The sequence below is a fragment of the Berghia stephanieae genome, chromosome 2 (genome assembly GCF_034508935.2).
Source record: "Berghia stephanieae isolate SIO BIC M18660-M18661 chromosome 2, UCSD_Bste_1.3, whole genome shotgun sequence".
NCBI lineage: Eukaryota > Metazoa > Mollusca > Gastropoda > Nudibranchia > Aeolidiidae > Berghia > Berghia stephanieae.
In genome coordinates this window covers 90,894,685-90,912,826 of record NC_088361.1, presented here as the reverse complement: position 1 = coordinate 90,912,826, position 18,142 = coordinate 90,894,685, and the positions used below count along the sequence as shown (strand labels likewise).

Genomic DNA, 18,142 nt, shown 5'->3' with positions numbered 1-18,142 from the left:
GCATTCATGGTATGCAAATAATAGGAATGGATGTCTTTGTTTTTATATTGCTTGTTTGGTGTGATACGCAATGTCTATTTAACCTCTAAAATAACAAAAGCCAGTAAAAACGTTAAGAGATCAATTTAGATACAAACTGACTACAGTAAAGTATTTATTGGCACGTTTGTTAGTCGGAAAATACGATGGCGCTCGATGTGGCATTGTCACCCAACAGGTTACTGAATTTTACCTTGAACGCGCCTGAATTTTACAAGTACATGAGCGAATTCAGTGTTGGGTGGCAATGCCATTTCGATATTGTATTTGCCGACGAGACATGGCAAAAAAAAAAAAAAAAACAACTTTTCTGCCGTTAGTTTGAATTTAAAGCAAGTGCGGATAACTAAAATCTCACGTTTGTGGTCATTAAATCAGTTTTCTGTCGTACTGTGGAAAGGCGGATTTTAAATTTGGCCTGAAAACTGGACCTTCAAATATCGATCGATTTAAATGACCGTCGTCTTGGCCACCCTTTCAAACCTGGGACATAATGAGGTCCCAGGTTTGAGAATTTTTCTAAGATGAGGATCATTTAAAGCGGTCGAGAAGGACGATTTTTCTGGCCAATGTTTTTAAATACTTACTTGTCTTTCCAGAGAACGGTGGTAAACTGGTTAAAACCGGTTAAGATGACGGTTTACAAATGAGCATATTACTATAGAATTCATACTTTTTAACTTTTCACACATTTACAAAAACGATACATTCGTCAAAATAGATAATGTGAGTGATTTTATCACATCCTAAAAACTGGAGTTAACCATAATTATGAACGATGACTATACGTGAATACGTGAATAACTGAATATTCAAAAACAGATTTCATGCAATATTGATTCAAGCAATAAATCAAAAAAGTAATACATCTTTTACCATAATGTTATGATACATATAAATAGAATGTACCATAATGTTATGGTACATAAAACTAGAATATACTTTAATGTTATTGTACACATAAATATGATATGTATACTGTAATGTTAAAATTCTAGATAAATGGATATAAAAGCTACCTATATTAAGTAAAGCAACATGCTGTTATAAATGTCTCACTGGATGTAATAATTTCTTTTATACCTGGTTGTTTATATAATGTTATTATATTATGATATATCATTATGATATTATATTATATTATATTAATATTACACTTAATATTCTTTGACTTCATATTGTCATATGGATGTACCTAAACAATTTCATATTGTATTCATCACCTTATTAATATATTTTCTGTTAACAAATTAACTCACATTCTCTGAAAAGACAATTAGGGTATTTAAAAATGTGGCCAGTGCTCCAAGAATTGATCGATTTAAATGACCCTCATCTTGGCAACAACTCGCGAGGTCTCATGTTTGAGCGTTTTTGCCAAGGTGAGGGTCATTTAATCCTTCGATATTTGGTGGACAAGTTTTCTGGCCACATTTATAAACACATGTGTTTTTTTTCCCAGAATATGGCAGTTATTAACAGGTCAATGGAAAAAATATGCCAAAAGCATTAGAATTAAGTCATAAAATTAAACAATTTGGGTATTGATATACAAAGCGAGACATCGAAATACAGAAAATGGAACAGTAATTTAAGAACGGCAATGACGTACATCTAGACTTAAACAAATGTTAATTTTATCCATGTTTAGCTAAGATAAAAGCAAATAATATATCTCATTCATGTTTTTTTTTCTTGCACGATAATTTTAACCATGATTAAAACAATTATTTCAATTATTTTCTTATCTTCTTTTCTTATCCGATAATTCTATAATGTGAGACATTTCTATCAAACAGTCAAACAAATAAAATAAAATAAAAAAGTAGATAATGACACTTCTATATTAGGCAGACCTGTAAAGAAAAAAAAAAGATAAAATCTATTTTAAAATGACAGCCCAAACAAAATATTCAACTAACGTGGCCTCGATCCCCGTGAAAATCAAATGTTTCCTGAAGCGAAAAAAAATATAAGAAGACAATATTATGAGAAACTATTGAATGAATATTGGTGTTGAAAGTGTTATTGTACACTTTTTTATGTCAGTATTAGTTGGGAAACATTCAAATCAGTATTGGCAATTAATGCTAAATCACTTTTAAGGTAAAAAACTATACATAGTTTATAAAATGTGTTTTGGTCAATTCCATTATCATTTTCATGATTGGAATAATATATTAGTTTGTCCTACCGTTTGTTAAACACATTACAAACCTTTCTCTACACACGCCGTAAGCCGCATTACGTACAACGTAAAACGTAAGGATTTATATATGTTGTGATTAGCAAATAAAAATGTGTGAATCGATCCAAACATTTTCAACAGCAACATTTCAAGGGCAGCATCCGGCTAGTGGTGTTCTTATTAAAGCAAACCTCAGGTTTTTAATGCTATGATCTTCGCCAAAAAACTCACAGCATCCGTCAGCCGGATATAACATATCAACACATAAACAATGTGTAACTTTTAACGTTATAGATAGATCGAAGTTTACGTCACTCAGGTCTTTTTTTTTTATTGTTGTTTACCATCCATGTATTTGAGTAATTTTCCCTAAACGGTTTTAATAATCAGACTATAAACGTTCAAGGTTTTGTGTGTTGGTCCGTTATATTTCCGGATGGCAATGTTGTGAGTTTCTTAGCCAAGCGCACAGCATCTATAATCCGATTAGAACAATTTAGTGAGAACGACTCATAAAAATGGCCGGCTAATAATAATAGCAAAGAGCTGAGAGATGTGACTTTCGTTCCTCTCAAAATGATCCAATAATTTTCTGGGGATTTTTTCAGAGTAATATATGAAGTGTGACCCACCTCATGAAATTGGTATTATGCCTGGATGACGCGGGTGCCAAAAAGTGCATATAAATTGAAAATTATATATTTTTAAAAACCATGTGCGGCATTCAAGGGAATTGATCCATAGGTCACATTTTATGTAAAATAAGCTATAGACGGAACAAAGTTGACGGCACTCAGCTCTTTTCATTGTTTTGTTTGTAGACAGTCATTTAAATTATTAGTTCTCAATAAAGTCTATCAATCAGAATATAACGGTTTAGGGTTACACATACGAGCTGTTTTGTGTGCCGGTACGTTATATCCGACTGGCGGATGCTGTGAGTGTTTTACCTAAAAGCATAGCATCAATTGGAATGATGTAAAACATTGTAGACAATTTTCTAGTACACATTCTGCCGTTTTATTTTTTTTTTAATTGTCTGAGATATGGCTATTTAAAATGGACAGTCTGTAAAAGAATAGTTTTGAGAAAAAACACGGATTCAGGGCGGCTGGTAACATTTACTGGATACAGCTTACAACGGATATTGCAAAAGACAGTTAATATGTCTTTTATTTCATGTTGCTGTATTGATATAGATAGTCCACTGACTAGCCACAATATCAATATTTCTCTATGTCATTATAAGGCAAATTCAATTGTTTCTTGTTGAGTTACTCTCCTACAACTATACAGGCGGCGAGTTATAGTAAATGTTATGACCCTAAATATTGAGTTGGTGAGTTATCTACCAAATTCATCCCTTGATGTTACATTGCTCTTAACCCATTCCTTACCAACTGTAGGAAAATCGTCACATTTTTTACGATACAATCAACATTTTTCTTATTCAGATTTGTTTCATACATTACAAAATTTGAAAAAAAAATATTGTAAGGCTTTAAAAAAGAATAAAAGTATATATATATATATATATATATATATATATATATATATATATATATATATATATATATATATATATAGCATGTTATTATTACTTTATAAAATTGAGTTCAAGGATTTAATGTGTGTGTTGGTGTGACATTTCAGTATAAAAAATCGAACATGATCGGTAAGGAGAGAGTTAATGTAACAATTGTGGTACGGCTATGTTATGTGGTCTTGTGGTATGACACTCGCTATCTGACTGGTGCATACTTGAGTCCTTAGAAAAGACTCTTTACATATATTCTCTCACCATACTCGGGTGTAAAATGAGTACCTAGTCGTTAACAGCGTTGTCTCTGACGGAAAAAATTGTAATATCGCCTAATAGTCGTCATGTCATGTTCCATACGTTGTGTGTTGCTGTTGGTCAGGGTCCCTGTGTAAAGCGCTTTGAACACAGTGGATATTGCGCTATAGATAGTTCGAAGAAGACGTCACTCATGTCTTTGTTATTGTTTTTTACCATCCGCGTTTATGAGTAATGCTCACTGAACGGTATTAACCCGACTGTAAACGTTCATGGATACACGCATTTTTGTGTGTTGGTCCGTTATAGATAGAATGCGCTTGGCCAAGGAGTTCACAACATTGCCATCCGGAAGTATAACGGACCAACACACAAACTCTGTGTAACAATGAACTTTTATAGTCTGGTTAATACAGTTTAGTGAGAACAACTCACAAACGCGGATGGCAAAAACAATAACAAAGGCCTGAGTGACGTCATCTGCATACTATCTATACTTCCAGATGGCAATGTTATGAGCTTCTTAGCCAAGCGCATACTATCTATATAAAAACTGATCATTTTTTAATTATTTTTTATATTGGTGGGTATTAAAATAATTTCAAAGACCTTTCCACATGGGACTGGTATCTCAGTGTTTTGGCTTGTTGTTTTAATGAATTGTGTAGTTTTGTGAGTTTTGTTCACTCATAAGAAACCATCCAGGCCACCAAAATAAAATAGTGTTTACACGTGTAGTACCCTTTTTAAAACCCTTATACTCAGCATAAGGCATTATTTTCACACAGTCAAAATACTTTTGATTCGACTGGTCACATAACATCATTTTTCATCATTATCATCGTGATTTTTTTCTATGTACGGTGCAAAGAATGGGAGCGATCTATATTCATGTTTTCGTCCAACCTAGTCATCGATCACATGGTTTGTTGCTGTACAACAACTGGACATTTCTCAATGTATTTAAACACACTGCTTTGTTTATGAAAGTTGTAAACATACCCATGAGTCATGCTGAGAAAAATTATGACCAATTTTAACGTTGGAATATTTCTCAAACTGTGAACATTTTTCACTATGTAGGGTCATTTTGAGTACACTTTACAATGTGCCCAATGACCTCGAGCACATGGAAATGTTATTTTGATCGTGACCATTTGTTTGAATTCAGATACGAAATCCTTGTCGGGTCAAGGACAGGCAACTCTATTTGAGATGTGTCATTCATTTACCCTGGTAATTTCTTTCTTATCCCTCAGCGTTACTATACTAGTCTGAAGCGGAACCTGGAGATGAGGGTCAATAGCTACCAATAAATGACGTCTCCCTGGACATCGGAATAAAGTTAAGCCTTCAATTATTCACTACCCGATTGGTCAATGCCAATTTCGATGGATTCTTTCGCGCGCTCTATATAAATACTCACTAACAATGAATCTGGACATTATATACGTTTTCGTGCTTTTTTTCATGATGATGTTACAGCCACTGACGAAAATAATACTACCTCTCCTCATCCTCCCCCTCCTCCTCCTCTTCCTCCTCATCCTTCTCCTCCTCCTTCTTCTTCTTCTTCTTCTTCTTCTTCTTCTTCTTCTTCTTCTTCTTCTTCTTCTTCTTCTTCTTCTTCTTCTTCTTCTTCTGCTTCTTAATTTCTCAGTGAGAGAGATTCTGTCGTCTCGGGCTCCAAAAGAAAGAGCAATGATCACCCCCCCCCCCCTCCTTATATATAAAAAACCTAAGTGCTCGACTGAGACTTCACCCGTTAACTGCTGTTCTCTGAACAGACACGTATTTGTGATCCATCGCCTCAAAACGGCATTGTGTCGGGATGAATAAGATGTTGGAAATTACATTTCTATCCAGAAATATCAGACTTGGGTCACATAGTACATATGTTTTATTAAGGAGAATGAATACAACATTTTAGAAGGGTAGAAAACATGAGTTGATGTCTTTTATCAGTCTGTCTTTAAATTGTCTCTTTAGCATCTGGTTAATCCCTACATAATACCGTTTTGACGCGAGGGGTCACATTTAACAATTTGGCCAGAAAAAAATTGTCTTTCAAATATCGATCGATTTAAATGGCCATCCTGCTAATCTGAAGCCCCAGGTTTGACAGTTTTGTTTTTTTTTATTTGTTTTTTTTTTTGTTTTGTTGCCAAGATGGCAGTCAATTAACTCGATCGATATTTGAAGGACGAGTTTTCTGGCCAAATTTTTAACTCCGCGTCTTTCCATAGTAGCGCAGTTAGCTGGTAAAGAGATCTGGCATACGGCGTGGATTTTGAAAGGTAAGTATAATATAATATCACCAGAGGAAGTGGCCGAACTGTCAAGTGTTAGTCACAACAGCTAATGAAAAAGAAAAGAAAATGAAACAAAAAACAAAACAAAACAAACAAACTGTAAGAAGAAAGACAACAAAATGTAATCAGAAAAGTTTTCTATGAGGCTAAACAAAATGGTATATGTTTTACCTTCGACAGTAAAAAAACAAATTAATATTGTCACATTCTTAAAATCTATGGAAGGCTCTCATAATAAAAAATGGACGTCTAAATACCTCAGTTGGTAGAATACTAGCTTCAACCGCAAAGGGACCTAGATCAATCCCGGGTGAAGTCGAATTTTTTTCCCCGACTCCCCTGTCCATTCAGCAGAGATTGTGTAGCTAGCAGAGATTGGGTAGCTGAGTCTGTTAGACCTGGTAGATCTGGTACTTTGCAATAGAAAAGCGTCCAATCCACAGTGTAGCAAGCATTTGTTATTACCCATGTAGAAAAACCGGGATGTTTGCCTAATGTCTTTCAAAGAATTACTGATCATGAAAATGATCCAAAAATTCAGGATCTGGTTGGCCGTCCGTACAGCCTTCGAGTTAAAGTTTAAAAAAAAAAACAACCCAAAAAGACAACAAAAGGATATTTTATACCTACTCAAGAGAGAAAAAAGTGCAAATTGTTCGAAGTAGAAGGAATTCATTCAATGTCTTTCCACTTATAGAATAAGATTGACAATTAAAGAAGAAGGAGGAGGAATTAATTCAATGTATTTCCACGTAGATTGACAATCAAAGAGGATGGAGGAGGAATTTATTCAATGTCTTTCCACGGATAGAATAAGATTGACAATTAAAGAGTAAGGAGGAAGAATTTATTCAATGTCTATCCACGTATAGAATAAGATTGGCAATCAAAGAGGATGGAGGAGGAATTTATTCAATGTCTTTCCACGTATAGAATAAGATTGACAATCAAGAAGGAAGGAGGAGGAATTCAATCAATGTCTTTCCGTGGATAGAGTAAGATTGACAATCAAAGAGGAAAGCACCCAGTGATTCAGTGTAAACCAGTTAATTAAAAGACCCTTGTGGCCATAAAACTCGTCCTTCAATATCGATCGATTTAAATATCCTCATCTTAGAAAAAAAAAACCCTCTCAAACCTGGGACCTTCAAGGTCTTGATTAAGATCTCAGGTTTGAGAGTTTTTGCAAAGATTGGGGTCATTTAAATCGATCGATATTTGAAATAAGATTTTTCTGGTCAGATATCTAAATATATCTCTTTTAAGAGTGCGGCAGTTAACTGATTAATTGTGGTTGTAAAATTCAAAGTGGAAACGCTTGGGACAAGATTTTATTTTGTTTCGTTGTTTTTGTTTGTTTTTGTTTCATTTTTTTTCGGGTTTTAAAAAAGATTGGGTGTCATTTTTTAAATTTGTTTTTGTTCTGTTTATTTATTTATTTATTTATTTATTTATTTATTTATTTTTTGTGTGTGTTTGTATTTTTTCTTTTTATTCTTTCAAATTGCTGTATAACCAGTTTGTAGTATTTTAATCGCTGGTTGCAATTTACACAATCCTTTCTCAGCCCCACCGCACTGTTATTCAAATCGGAAAGGAATATTCTTAAAGGAAGAAATTAACAAAGTAAAGAGCAAAAAGAACAGTAAAAAGAAAAAAGATATATAAGATATTTCAAACTGAACAAAACAGACCGAAAAACACATAAAAGAAAAGACAAAATGAAGAGATAAAAAATGATAAGAAAACAAAACAAAACAAAACCAAAAAGAAAACAATTTAAAGAAAATAGCAATAAACCTGCAAAACAAAACAAACGAACAAACGGAACGAAATCTGATAGAGTACAATAATTTTGCCCGTCAGTGGTTAAATAAGCAATTATTTGTTAACGATTTAAGTACGTATCTAATTTAGAATATTTTTCTGAATTACAATATTTAGCCATACAATTGTGCATATTGCTGACAAAGACAAAACTCATGTTTTACAAATTGGCCAGAAAACGCTAACTTCAAATAGATATATCGATATAAAGATGACTTCGAATTTGTCAAACTGGGAAAAATTACAAAAACTATAACCTGAGATTTCAAAGAAGTGCCAGATTTAGTATGATTTTTTTTTCTCACAAATTGGAGTTTCCTCATTTGACTTATTTGTGACCCAACCCTTTCGGATCAGAGGGTCCCGTGTTCGAGCCTTGCTCGGCACATAGTTTATTCTTTGGACAAGGCTCTTTATTCTCATTCTCTCACCATAGGTGTCAAATGAGTGATTATCCGTTTAAAATGTTTGTCCCTGTCAGAAAAAAATTGTAATATTACAGGATTCAAGTCTAGTTCTACAATTTACGTATTTATTGTTGTTGGCCAGGGATCCTTTGTAAAGCGCTCTGAAAGCGTTTAGTTGATATTACGCGATAAAAACGCTCAATAAATGAGAAAAAAGCGTTTTTAGACGAATGGTCACATAATATTTGAAATTAAAGTTTTCAAGCCAAGACAAAAACCCAACAAAATCTCGTGTTTGTCTGTGCAATGCTGCATGGTGCACGGTACGACACTGACATGGGTTTTGTTATAAGGAACCAACCAGTCTCAGCGACAATACACAATGCAATGGGATTACAGTTATAATAATGGAATAACAATATCAGCGTCATAGTGACGTAGGTAGGTATTCTATGGTAGCAAGTTAAAGATTCCATTCCTTGAACCTATACGATCGACCAAAACCATGGAAGAAAACCATATCGGTCCATCGCCATCGTTAACTTATAGCCTGACACTAGAATCCACTAGGACTTATGGTTTGGCGTCATTTTTTTTTTAGGTTTGTGCAGCGTCTAGTGAGTTGTTGTTAGTAGCACTCAATGAAATAAGTGATCCCATTGGTTGAAGTATTGAATAGAAATCACGATTTGTTTTCTTTTGTGGTCAAAGACTTGTCTTTTGACATCATTTTTTGGTCAGTGTCAGGCCATGAGTTTACGGAGGCTATCATTTGTCCGCAGACGTCGTCACATGACACCTGTTGCTCGAGCGGGAGTCGCTAAACGTCTGTAACTCGAGCACCGGGCGTCGAGTGATGATGTCTGACAACTAATCCTGGTATTCTTTCTCGTCGTTGGTCGATCGTTTAGGTTCGATGAACGGACTCGTTAACTTGCTAATATAGAAGAGGATGTTACAGAAATAATCAAATATTATTGTATTAGACACAGGTTTACGACGTGGTGTTGACATAAAGATCACAACATCAACCAATTAAAATGGAATAAAATGATCTTATCCAACAAGAATAATAAATATGATGTTATATTATATGTGACTCGTCGCCTCCAAATAGTGTTATGCTGGGATGAATCGTACCCCGAATAGTAAATTTAGGGAATAAAATAATTAGAAATGTGGATTTTAAAATGTTTCTGCTATGCCAGAAATAATATTTTTTTTCTCCGCCATAACGAAGAGAAATTAACTCAAAAGTAATTATGGCTATTTAATTTCCGGCTTCTAGAAAGATCCGACATATTACCGTTTTGAGACGGTGGGTCACATCTATATATCTACATTTGTGACTAATTGTAGACTGTTATATAAATATGTTATGTCTAATATAATCAAATGGGGTTCTTTTTTTGGTACCTATATGAAGTCATATTATGGTTTTAAATATGTCATGGCTGATATAAGAACTTACATAGATAAATATAATATTATCATAATATATTGCCCAACTTATCAAATTTAGCATTAACAGTCTAGATTTGTGTTATAATGTCATATATGAATGTAAATTTTAAATGTATTTTAGATGTATTGAATACATAAAATTGAAAATTAATCGAATGATGAATGTCCTAAACTACGAAAATAAATTAGCAATAGTCATTTAAATTTCCTTCTGATTTTGATGTTACGACGCTTTAAACGTTTGATGGTTACTGCCAGTCTCTGTGATTTAATCTTCGTAGTTTAGTTTTAAAGATACGGTTTTAGTTCTAATGGACAGCTGTTAAGTGAAAAGAATGGCATTATGTGCAATCTAAAAGTGCGTATTTTAAGTGAAGAAATTGGAATTGTCAGGAATACTTAACACAGAGATCTATATCAGAGACTGTCTAAGATACTATTTTTATTTCCCCCGATTATGTGCCAAGTTTAACATTGCTGTTGTAATGGACATTTTTTGCTTTTTTTTTTTTTTGAGACTTCCTTTACAACAATGATGGGTTATCAGACCTGCAAATAAGTGCACGTCGTCTTTAACCGTTGAATTGCCGTACCTACTGTGGGAAAACATGTTTTCAAAATTTGGCCAGAAAAGTCGTCCTTCAATTGCCGATCGATTTAAATGACCATAATCTTGGCAAATAAAAAAAAGCCAAAAAAATAAAAAAAAATAAAAAAAGAAACTGGTTTGAGAGTAGTTGTTGTTGTTTGTTTTTTTTTTTTTTTTTTGTTTTTTTTTTCTTTTTTTTTTTTTTTCTTTTTTGTTTATTGTCAAGGCGAGGTTCATTAGAATCGGTCGACATTTGAACGACGTGTTTCTGGCCAAATGTTAAAACACATGTTGTTATTTTTTCCCGAGTACGACAGTTAACTGATAAATTTCCAAAAAGAACTTTGCACACTAATCTAAATAGATAATAAAAGACAAGGAATGATTCGCTGACGTTCCCATCGTCCAATGGACATCAGGTGCAAAGTCAGTCATTTACTTGTTAATCATTTTCTGGCATATCTTTTAAAAGCTATTTAATGATTCCTAATCAGATCGGTTCACAATGTACATTAATATTTCTATTTCAAAAAGAGAATACGACTTTGCTAGAAGATGTGGATTGTAAAAAAAGTTCTCTGCCGTTTGTTTATTAACATTTTAACTGTTTTTGTTGTTGTCGACTGAAGAAGGGATTTGAACCCGAAACTTTCCATGTTTCGTATTCTGATATTGTTGGCTTTTTTTTACGAGGTTGTTAAATTCAATTTTACTCAAATCTTTCACAACAGTGCAATTTCATGTAATGCACATTTTGAATCCCATATCCTTAGTTTGAACTGTTTTATATTTATTTACTTGTGTATAATTATATGGTGGAATGCAAGAAAGGTTCCCATTTTACCATAATTCATTACTATCTAACTGTTGATACAATAGACAAATACAATATGATAGGAAACATGAACATGAATATAATATCCTTATTTAAAAAAGCATACTTGTAAAATATGTAAACAAATCGATAAATTAAGGTAATATTATATTTACCTGTATTTCCAATCCATGGTAGGCCAGGATCAGACCCAACAAGATCACAGTGGACAACGAGATCAATGACTTCAACGCCAGGGAGTAGAAACTTGTCTGGAAGAATAGAGAGATGAGAGAGAAAAGGGGGGGGGGGGAATCAAAATAAGATATAATGGTAGTGAAATGGAACATAAACACAATTGAAGCTATGAAAAAGAGGACATTTAATTTAACTTGAGCTTTGAGCTTTTATATAGCGCAATATCCACTAAAAGTGCTCAATGCGCTTTAGAAAGGGTCCCTGACCAACAGCAATATATAACATGTAGAACGAGACATGACGCCTGTTAGGCAATATTACACTTTTTTTTGACAGAACAACGCTGTTAACGGCCAGGTACTCATTTTACACCTGAGTACGGTGAAAGAATGTAAGTAAAGAGCCTTTTCTAAGGACCCAACTATGCGCCGAGCGAGGCTCGAACTCAGGACCTTCCGATCCGAAAGCGAGTGCCATACCATAACTAGCCACACAACTTAGGGGTTTCTAAAAATGTTTATCATATCATATCAGTAATAGGAGTTTATCGTTTTTAAAGAGTTCCTTAATTGCATTTAAAACATAAGTAACAATATATTTATTATAATTCACGAAATCCTAGTTTTGAGAGTTTTTGCTAAGATAAGGGTCATTTAAATGGATTGACAGTTGAAAGACGTGTTTTCTGTCCAATACTTTTTAATACGTGCCATTCCAGGGTACGGCACTTAACTGGTGAAATCAAACGCCATTCTTTTAATCTAATTAAAATCATGATCACTAAGATGATTGCTGCTCATGATTTCGAGGGATCTTGTTAATGTAAATTCTGCCGAAAGACAAACAAACCAAAATAATCCTCTCATTGTTATAGGAATTAAGTCTATGCATCATGTAATCCTATCATCCAACTGCTATCCCAGAGAAAGGCAATATAGGCTTATGCCATTATTTGCCTTTCATTTCAGTGGTAAACACCCCAAGCATGACGATATGATCATGGCCATCGTGCACCTATTGCAATTTATTTCTCAGTCCCAGAGCCTCCAAACACGATAATATGTATCTTTATGGGGCAGCAAGGCTCAGCGGTACGGTCTTTACTTCGTACCCGAAAGGTAACGAGTTCGATTACCCGCTGCGCTGTGTTGCCTTGAGCAAGTCACCTCGAACTAGCTCAATGATGGAACATTTCAAAGGTGAATGCACACCAAATACACATTATTTCAGTACCAAAATCTTCAAACATGGTTATCTTTACAATGTAATGGTTCAAATGTACATGAACACCAATTATAATTTATTTCTGTACAAAAATATTCAAACATGAAAATGGTTATCATTACAATTTTCAACAACACAAGGAAAAAAATCCAACTGCCTCAGCACCTTAACACACTTGATCGCATTTTAAAGCCATGGACACTTGCACTAGACAGAGATTTACGAAGGCAGATTACTAACTGGATAATAGAAACAGACTGACAAACTCGAAGTGACGCACACATTCACTGCAAGCCTCCATAGAGACTGGGCAGCCATATTTATTTATTGCAATGTAATGGTTCAAATCTAGATACGTGCACACCAATTACAATTTATTTCTCAGTCCAGGAACATCAAAACATGATAATGATTTCCTTTACAGTGTAACGGTGTCAAGGCACAGCTTACAACCCATTTCTTCATACCCTATGTGTCGCAATTCTAAGATACGTGTGTATCCATTACAATCGTTTTCTCCATTCCACAAGCCATCTCACATAATCATCATCATCAATAAAATTCTATGACTCTCAAAAAACAAAAAAACAAATGCAGAGGTTAAAATCAAATAAGATTATGTGGAGAAAGGAGACTATATAAAGAACCGACAAAGGTCCCTTTGCGTGTAAGGCGATTGCTCTACCAGTCAGTCATCGGAACTTCATTTCTCACGAAGTCGGAAATCTTTTTATTTATACGTGGGCCTATTTTTATATGCGATTTCCTGGGCGTTGGAAATGTTCAACATATTGTTTTTTTGTATTATATCCCAACACGATTGATTCTGTAAACTGAGATTTACTGCGTAAAATTGATCCGTGAACTCATTTCCGTCTTTAAAGTAAACAAATCTGATCTTCACAGGCGCCATCCACGTTTAGCTGACAAATTATGTTCAGAATAATAAAAAAGAGCGAACTGAATGAGAATTCACTCTGTTTACAACCGAATGCTTAGTCATTTCATCTTGTCGGCGCGCCAAAATTCATCTCTTATTATGATGACCTCTGTTCTTATCAAGATTGCAAAGCATAAAATTGGTGTATATTTATTTGTTTAGCAAATATCTAAATAATAGACGTCTATTTTGATAGAATGAAAATGTTATTGTTGATATTTTATAAAGATTGTGGAAAATCTATGTTCTTTGATTTACCAGTTAACATCCGTACCCTGGAAAGACACGTATTCAAAATGTAGTTAGAAAACTCGTCCTTCAAATACTCGTATCTATAGTTTTAAAAGACTTCATATTGACAAAATCTCTCAAACAATGAACTTTTCGAGGATCCAGGTTTGAGAGGTTTTGCCAAGATGAGGGTCATTTAAAACGATTGAGAGTTGAAGGACGAATTATCTGGCGAGATTTTGAATTACGTGTCTTTCTAGAATACGGTTGTTAACTGCTTAAAGAGAAAATACTTTGTTATTTAATGCAATGTGAACAACTGCTTCAGAATTTTAAAATTTACACATTGTTTCTGAAATCCTTCCTCCAATTGCCAATGAGTGCATGTATTTTACTATGACATTAAGAATGCAGTTTCACTTGTGAAATATTTTTTTTCTGATTTTGTATTATCTTCTTTAGTTCCAAACTAAAGAAATAAACAAAGAAAAAGAAAAAAAAGAAAGCAAGTAAACAATCAAACAAAACAGTTAAAAATCCAAAGTCGGACGTTACTGAAGGACCAGACTAATGAAAACTGTTTGATTGAAACTAAATGGATGATAAGACAAAAATAAAAATAAAATACAATAAAACTAATAAATGATATCATTCCATAATTCCAAAGGCTACTGCAATGCGTACTCTGCTCGTTAATTGAGTTGCACTAAAGAAATTAATGCGTAGGTTGTTTAAAATATGACCGGAAATCATAAACTGCAATAGTTGGCAATCAGAGCATCTTTCAATAAATTATATTTCGTTTCTTTTTAAAAAAATTTGATTCTTATATGACTCCATGAACTAGAAAAAGGAGCTTAAGGACGGGTCGTGGTTAAAATGGATTTTGAGACAGTCAGAATTTGAGAGATCGCCCTTAGACGAGGTTGGAGGATAACATTGAAGTAGTCCTTATTTCCGTTTCTTCTCCCAGCACGAGACTGTCTTTCCCCCAGTACCGGAACATTGTTAATTTTGTGACATGCGTACGACAGGTTTAATCTATCGGTATAGACAACTTCCCTTAGACGTTATTCGAATAAATGTCTTCAATGAAAAAAATAGGATATTTGTGGCCCATCGTCTCAAAACGGTACTATATTAGGGTAAACAGATGCAAATAATTAGCATTTTACATTGAGAATTATTAGAAATATAAAATTTTATTTTTATTTTTAAGAAATTATATTGATTCTTCTTATTGAAACTTTAAAATTTAATTCAATGCTCATATTTTTATTTCAAATTGAAGTTTGATTTATCTAGTGCGGGTATGTGTTCTTATGGTATGGCACTCGCCTTCGGACTGGCGGGTCTAGAGTTCGAGTCCCGCGATGAGCGGCGTCTTGGAAAATGCTCTTTACTTCACTCTTTCAACGTACTTAGATTAAAGTGAGTATCTAGCCGTTACTAGCGTTGGCTCTGTTGAAAAAAAAATGTCATATCTCCAAACAGGCTTCATGTCTCGTCTTACATGTTAAGTGTTGAGTGGATATTGAGCTATATAAATGCTCAATTTAAAAAAATATAAATTTTTACTCTCTAAACCAGCACAATGCAATACCATTCTGAGGCAGCGAGACACATTTAGAAATGTCTAGAAATAGAACATTTTATTATTATTCTACTGCATTATTTTATTGGATAAAGGAGGAAAAAAATCTTAACAAGGGTAAACATATTAAAGAAGCATTAGAACATGTCCCGAAGGCGATTTTAGTATTTTAACGAGAAAGCAGAGAGCAGGATTGTGAAAAAAAATCAATGACCGAACTGGTAGGTAGCAGTTTGAATAAACTAATGGTATTTCAAACACATTTGTACGTAAACGGAAACCGGAAATTCATAGCAATTTGAACATCAAAATAGACTTTGAATGATGTTTCTGACGATGCATAATAGAGGATAAATACGGGTTTAAAACATAGATAATTAATGCAAGCAGGCATGCTATTATTATTTATAATAACCAATGATTTCGATTATCTCCCTTTGAATTTTTAATTCATCCCTGAAAGCAAAGTCATAACTCTCAATTTTGTCATTTTAATATCTAAACAAGTGGAATTTAGTTATAGATATGACACTCGATTATGATAAAATGATATCGGATTTTTTTGGTTTTAGGTTTGAAGATTGTGCGTTAACAGGGAGGTCGAAATTACACTAATACAAATCATTTATTTCTAAAAAGTCTATATTTATGAGGAGATTTTCTAAAGCATTCGGAATGTATGACAGATGTCATTTTACCAAATGCTTGGCATTGATGGTGGTACAAATAGTTTAATCAAAATTCCGAATTCGTTCACCACCGTTTTTGTTTGCACTTTAAAAAAAACTAATTTGAGGACGATGAGAGAAGGCAGAAATGGCATTAGGCGTGGGATAAGGGGGAGGGGGGGGGGGGGGGAGTGCATATGTCCTGATAAACCAAACCTTATTTCCATTCCATTTCGTTATTGCCAGAAAATAATAAGATTGTTCTAAAACATAACCCCAATATCAAAAGGTGCAGAGTTACCCTTGTCGACGAGCCGGATGGAACAACGTGACGTCAGCGACATCTATAGACATTGTTGTGATAATTCCATACAGTCCAATCCGGTTAAACCTAGACCGGTTAACCAAAATGATCAATAAAACGAAACGAATTCTGTAGGCTTGTTCCACTTTGCTGCTGTTCACAAATTCGAGCTATGTCAAAGGATATAAAACAGTTTACTCAACCGTGGTCGAAAGAATCGTTTCCGATTTGCTATCTATCCTTCTTTTCTTTCTTTCTTTGTTTTTTTCCTATGTTATTCTCTCTTTCCTTTTTATTTTTTTTCTTTGGGCAGGGAGGGCGGAGATTGGGGGTCGGGGATTGTTATAAAAGAAGTGATTATAACTTAATTGGTGTAAATACTTGACTGTTAGAAATCCTGAACAGTAAACGGCATTGAATACAAATTATTATAACAGCCCCCCCCCCCCCCCCTTGGCATTTTCTTGTGATATTAAACGTATATGTCCCAAAATACTTTCAACAGCCCACATCTACCAGCTGTTTAATATTCACTTCGCTTTATAATATGGAGAAATAACATGCGTAATGGAATTCTTGAAGAAAATCACATCTCGATTCTTTTTTTAAAATTTAAAAATCACTGTAATACGATTTAAACTACTATATCTTTAAAGCGAAATAGACGATCATGTCTCTATCGATGATTTGCGCGTTAAGCTAAAATACTCAACTAATTTTGCTCACCAGATCAATCGTACCAACACACAATATATAGCCCGACGGAATTAACTACCCGCTGGAGGATTAAAATCAGTAACAAAGAACTGGGCGATGTCAACTTAATCCTTCAGAGCCATTTGGCCCATGGAGCCGGAGTTTATCTAGGTGTCTATAGCGTGAAACGGACAATAGCAATCGGTTGCTATCCTTTGGATAGAACGCAAGTCTATCGCAAAGTACTTTCCGATAAATCAAACAGACTCAGCTACCCATTCACTGCTGGGTGGACAGAGAAGGGGGGGGGGGGCAGAAAAAAAACCTCGACTGCACCCCTTTGTGTGTGAAGCGAGTGCTCTACCGACTGAGCTATCGGGACCCCCTGATGTCAACTTCATTCATTCTGAAAATCTGGTTTAAGCGGTTTTATTGTACGGCGTTTCTGAAACCAAATCGATCGGTACTAACTGTCGAGTTCGCCATCAAAACAACTCTTAACGGCTAGCAGAGTAATTTATGGACAATCTGGGATCACTATTTCTACTCACTCATTGTCGAACAAAGGTCAGTAGCAATTGCTGCTCACCGCCTTAAACCGGTCTGTGAGGCGATATTTCAGGGTTTTTCTTTTTTCAACGAAGACTATGCTGTTAAACAGTCAGGTGCTCGTTTTATACCTGAGTGAGTTGAGAACATGTCGAGTACAGAGCCTTTTTTCAAGGATCCAACTCAACGCTGCGCCGCTCATAAACGGAATCGAACCTGGAACTTACCAGTCCTAAGGCAAGTGTCATACGACTAGACCTCGAAGCTGCATTAGTGTTGTTGCTGGTTTGGTTTTATTTG

The 18,142-nt window shown here is 34.5% G+C and overlaps 1 protein-coding gene across 3 annotated transcripts in view; it reads right to left on the bottom strand.

The window, feature by feature from the left end:
• Nucleotides 1-18,142, bottom strand: part of LOC144965823 (uncharacterized) — a 390,278-nt gene that overhangs the window by 121,049 nt on the left and 251,087 nt on the right. For 2 of the 3 annotated variants that reach the window (XM_078901578.1, XM_078901577.1), the window contains exons 5-6: nucleotides 11,615-11,710; nucleotides 1,962-1,994 (exon numbers count right to left, since the gene is read on the bottom strand). In XM_078901578.1, the coding sequence (XP_078757704.1) occupies nucleotides 1,962-1,994; nucleotides 11,615-11,710 (129 nt within the window). The remainder of the gene's footprint in view (nucleotides 1-1,961; nucleotides 1,995-11,614; nucleotides 11,711-18,142) is intronic. The other variant, XM_078901579.1, reaches the window with a different exon arrangement.